Raw genomic sequence first — 5184 nt, forward strand, 5'->3', positions numbered from 1 at the left:
TTTGGAATCCAAAATTCCCATCACAGTCCTCATTCCATGATAAAAAAAACAAATAAGGGAGAATTTTTTTAAATTCCCATGAACCACCACCAAGTCCAGCTTAAATTTATCAACTATTAACTTATCAACTTTATCTTACTCCCAAGGGTCCCCGTTCCCAATTCCATCCCTCCTTTGGAAACACCCCCCCGGGGAACAGAACCCAGCTTGGATCTCACTTTGATTTGGCTTTTTCTCCCTGCAGGAAAACCTTTGCCCACCCACCCCTTCGAGGTGGCCGAGAAAAAACCCGACCCCTGCCCCCCTCCCAGGCACCGACAGCGGAGAAAACCCCGGGTTTTATTCTCCCAGGCTCAAGTGTTTGAACTGGAGAGGAGGTTCAAGCAGCAGAAATACCTCTCTGCCCCGGAACGGGAGCATCTGGCCAGCCTGCTCAAGCTCACCTCCACCCAGGTGAAAATCTGGTTCCAGAACCGCAGGTACAAGTGCAAGAGGCAAAGACAGGACAAATCCCTGGAGCTGGCTGCCCACCCGCTGCCCCCGCGCAGGGTGGCGGTGCCCGTGCTGGTCAGGGATGGCAAACCCTGCCTGGGGGGCTCCCAGCCTTACCCCGCCCCCTACGGCATCGCTGCCAGCCCCTACTCCTACAGCTCCTACTACAGTGCCTATAGCAGCACCCCCTACGCGGCCAGCTACGGAGGGGGCTACGCCGGGGTGCCCCCCAGTGCCACCCCCACCCTGAACGTCAGCTTGGGCACCACCAGAGCTGCTCAGCACCAGCCTTCCTGCTTGCAAGCAGGGATCAGGGCTTGGTAGGTGGAGGTCAGGAGCTCCTGAGAAGTGCTGAGGAACCTCCCCCTCCTCCCCAGCGTGGCCTTCATCAGGATGGGAGCTGCATCCAGAGGGTTTCTCCACCCCAGGGAGTGGGACATCTCCAGAGGATCCGTCTCCTCCAGGCAGCTGGTGTGGCCGGGTCTCTGCAAAGGCAGGTGAGGAGAGAGGGGGATGCTGCTGCTCCACCACTGCCACTTTGGGAGCCCGAGGACTGAGATCTTTTATTTATTTAAACACAAATAGTTCTGAGTCTGTCCCTTCCTGCTCCCACAGAGGACTTGCTCCTCCAGGATGCCAACGTGTGGCCATCGGGAGGCTACGGACACTGGTTTTCTTCCTAAGGACAACTGGAAAGCAGGGTCTGTGCACTCCCTTTTTTTATGAGCAGTATTTAATGCTTCGAGTGCCTCTAACCTTTGAAGATGTATTTCTGATTTATATTTCTTCATACCTTCCAGCACAGGTGTTGATTTCCATCCCTATTATTATTATTATTATTATTCTTTGCAATTAAAAACCAAACTGGTGAACTTGTGTGTTTTCATTCCTCATTTAGGATTTTGACTTCTCCACGCCACAATTGAGCATCAAAACCTGATCCAAAGCCAAAAAAAACCCACCCCAACCAACCAACCAACCACCAAAATCAATCTTAATACTAATAATTAATCCAAAAAGTTAATCACCTTGCAGTCCAAGCTGGGGGAGCTCCCGAGGTTTATCCCCCTCCTTAATTCCTGGAAGGTGTTTTCAGGTCTCTGTTGCTGTTCCCATGCTGGTGAAAGGGGTTTGCAGGCACACCCCCGGCCTCACACTGACAGAATAAACCCAGGGAGACCTCATCAGACCCATCCACTCATCAGGCTGGCCCCCCAGGGAAGGCTTTATTCACATCAGGGAGGGGGGGAACACACACAAAGGTCGATGCCTGCTCCAAAATGTTGGTTTAGCAGAGATCTTTCTGCTACAATTCCAAGGTCTGGAGCCAGACAGCACCCTGCCCACAAATCCCACCACACTGGACAGGGAAAATATCCCCCTTGCACCCTCTGGGCTGCTGCTCCCTCCTCCCTACTCCTTTCCTGACAGCTTCTTATCCTCACAGTGTTTGGTGAAAAGAGACTTGCAGGAGGCAATTAAGCTTTTATCTCTAATCCCACTCAGCCCCATCACCCCGACGTTCCCTCACTTCCCAAATGGGACATCCCTGACATCCAAATCAAACCAGAAAAACCCTCTCGGCCTGACAAGACCCTGGAGATGACTGGGGAAAGGTGACAGCAGCCCTGGGGGCTGCTCCTTCTCCTCTCCTTCATCCATCCACACTCACTCGGGGATATCTCCCCAAAATCAGCCGAGTCTCGGGTCCCTGCCTGGCTCTGGAGCAGCCAAAGGACTCGACAGGGTCCTTGCCCTGGGAAATGCTGCTGGCATCAGGGAAAGCCCCAGCAGGCAGCCCCAGACCCAGCAGAGGGGCTCCCCTGCCACTCTGAATGACACTGAGAGATTTCCCCTTCGAGGTTCAGCCATCAAATGAGGTAAATCACATCAACCCCCTCCCAAGGAAACACAGAAATCAAAGAAGGAAATTGCTACCCTGCCCAGCTCAGAAAAAAGTAAAGCCTGAAAATATGCATGGTGAAAATGGGCATGGTGAGCAATGAAGGCATCATTTATGCCCCTCCGTGTGTTTTGGAGGAGCTCCCTGGCTGGTCAGGACACCCTTAAAACCTGGTCTCTGCTGGACCCCCAAGTCACCAAAGCTGCTGCTTTAAACCTCCCCTTCTCCCAGCCCAGCTCAGAAAACACCCACGACACCAACCCACTGCAGAAATGGGCTTTGCCAAACACACACCCCCACAAAAAACATTCCCCCAAAGTCTTCTCCTGGACCTAAACCCCCATCCTGGGCCAAATCCCTGACTGCTCATCAGCTATGGGGTCTTTCCACTGAAGGAGCCAAGGATACAGGCACTGGCAGTGAGGGGACATGAGACCTGAGCACACAAGAGCCACCCAACGAGGCAGCCCAGGACAGGTAGGTCTGTCTTGAGCTGCAGATGGAGGGGTCGAGCATCAGGACAGCCCCAGGAGGTCTCACTGATGGTTACAGCAAAGCTGTGGCTGCAAAGTGAAGGTGTAACAGCCCAGCAGAACTCTTAATTGAACCCAGAAAATCATTAAGGTTGGAAAAGAGCTCTCAGATCGTCAAGTCCAACCACCAACCCAACACTCCCATGGCCACTAAACCATGTCCTGAAGCACCATGTCCACACAATTTTTGAACACCTCCAATGATGGGGATTCCAAAACCTTCCTGGAGGTGAAATAATCCACCCTGGAAGGAAGGGAACTGCCCAGCCTGGGGGGAGAGACCCTTCTACTGGATCATAAGTTCATGTAGTTGTGATAGAACCCACAAAAAGTTGTGGTAAAACCCAAAATATTGTGGCTGCTGAGGCCCTGGCTGCTCAGGCACGTGTGGGTCTCCAACAGCAGCAAGGGCAGCCTAAAATCAGCAGGGGTAGAGTCTCTGCTGGGGCAAAATTGGCTCCCAAATTCAGCAGGGTGTCCCCAGGGAGCAGCACATCTTTCCAAAGCCCCTTTCTCAGGCTATAGGAGGATAACGAGGCTGAATTCTTGAAGCTACTGAAGTTTTCCAAGCTTACAGGGAATAGAAGGACATTTCCCAAGCCAGACCCATCAGCAGGTTAAAGAAGGAGAGAAAAGGGCAAGTTAAAAGCAGGATTTGGGACACGTTTCCACAACCTGCTCTGGGCTTTGGGCTGCTGTAACCAAACACCCTCCTATAAAATCAACAAAGTCCTCAGGGGATTTAAAGGAAATCTATTCTTTCCCCTTTTTGAAGGGTAAAAAAAAACCCTGTGTCTGGATTTTCCAGCTGAAGAAGAGGGGCTGGGATTGAGGGAAGGGTTTAGGGATAGGAGATCTGATTGAGGCTATGTTATTCCAACAGCAAAAGGAGGTTGCAGACAACAGGGCTATAGGGGGTCAATATTTCTATATTTGCAAGGTGATTTTTTAACCACGTGCTGCCCACATCTTGGGGGGGCTGCAGCTCTTTGTGTGGCAAGCAGGGAGTTCTTTTCCAAACAGAAACTCCAGAAGAACAACCACAACTAAAATAGATGCTCAGAATATAATCTGTTGGAATAAAGAGCTCGACTCGTGGGTTTTCTTGGAATTGGGAAGGTTTTGTTCCTTTCAGGTGTCTTTGAACACAGGATGGTCCATAAAGGTGCTAAGGCTTCTTAAATAAATGCTGTCCCATTCCACAGCTGGTCAAGGAATTATTAGTTTGAGATTTAGGCTTAAATTTCATGTGAAATGCCCCTTTCTGTGCAATCTGGAGCCACACTCCCTACCTGTTGTAATTAAACTTTCATTCTAAAGCCCTTGTTAGAGCAGCTTTGCCAAGCTGATGAAAACATCTTTGATCTTTTTTCCCCTGTTTCTCACCAAACTGAAAGTGGAAGGTTTTGAAGAAAACCCTTAAAAATACAACATAAAAAAACCACCAAATCCTTTTATTTTCTGCACTTTTTTCCCCTCTGAAATCAGCATTTCCCCAAAGAGCTCTGGGGATTATCCTGGGACATAAATCTCCTCCATGACCAGGAGCAAGCAGAGCTTTTAATTAATTAGAATCATAGAATCCTTTAGGTTGGAAGAGACCTTCAAGATCATCAAGTCCAACCACCAGTGAGCTCCAGCCCGCTGGGGCAGGGGCTGCAGAAGCTGTCCCCTGGCAGTGATGCTTCTCCTCCCTCCTCTCACCAACCCCAAATTTTGACCCCAAAAAGGATACACTCCTTCAGCATCCTCTTCTTAATCACAAAATCTCAGGAGAGGGGAGGGATGTGCCAGCAAAGGAGCAACAGGAGGGCAGAGGAGGAGGCTGAGGCTTGGCTGGGACTCCCTGGGGAAGGGTGTCCCAGGCAAGAGGGAAAAGCAAACAGCCAGAAAAGAACCCAGAGACAAGGGAAGGGCGTAGACTCCTGCCAGGGATCTCCAATCAGGCCCGGGAGGCTTGGCTGCCTGCCCCATTAAAAGCCCAGCCCGGAGGCTGGGAAACCAGCGTGCCTCTGGGCAGGGAGAGGAAGAGGAGGATGAATGTCGGGGTGCTCCCTGCCAGGACCCAGCGAGCGGCCAGCAGCACCCCAGCGGGGATGAGCTGGACCCCAAGGGCAGCCCAGCAGCCCACGGGCATCCCCTCCAGGCCCCGGGCATCCTTCCTCATCCAGGACATCCTCTGGGACGGAGCGCGGCCGGAGCGGGGCCGGGGCGGGGGCAGCCCGGAGGATGCGGAGCCGGGGGCAGAGGGGATGA

The 5184-nt window shown here is 51.9% G+C and overlaps 1 protein-coding gene across 1 annotated transcript; it reads left to right on the forward strand.

Annotated features, from left to right (window-relative positions):
* Positions 1 to 244: 244 nt before the first annotated feature.
* LOC103781484 (homeobox protein Nkx-2.6-like) lies at positions 245 to 812 on the forward strand (the record flags this gene model as incomplete). Its single annotated transcript, XM_008949203.1, has 1 exon — positions 245 to 812. A coding segment is annotated over one exon (568 nt), but the record flags the coding sequence as incomplete, so codon positions are not given.
* Between the last annotated feature and the right edge of the window lie 4372 nt (positions 813 to 5184).

Source organism: Merops nubicus, unplaced genomic scaffold (assembly GCF_000691845.1).
Source record: "Merops nubicus isolate BGI_N331 unplaced genomic scaffold, ASM69184v1 scaffold35221, whole genome shotgun sequence".
Classification (NCBI taxonomy): domain Eukaryota; kingdom Metazoa; phylum Chordata; class Aves; order Coraciiformes; family Meropidae; genus Merops; species Merops nubicus.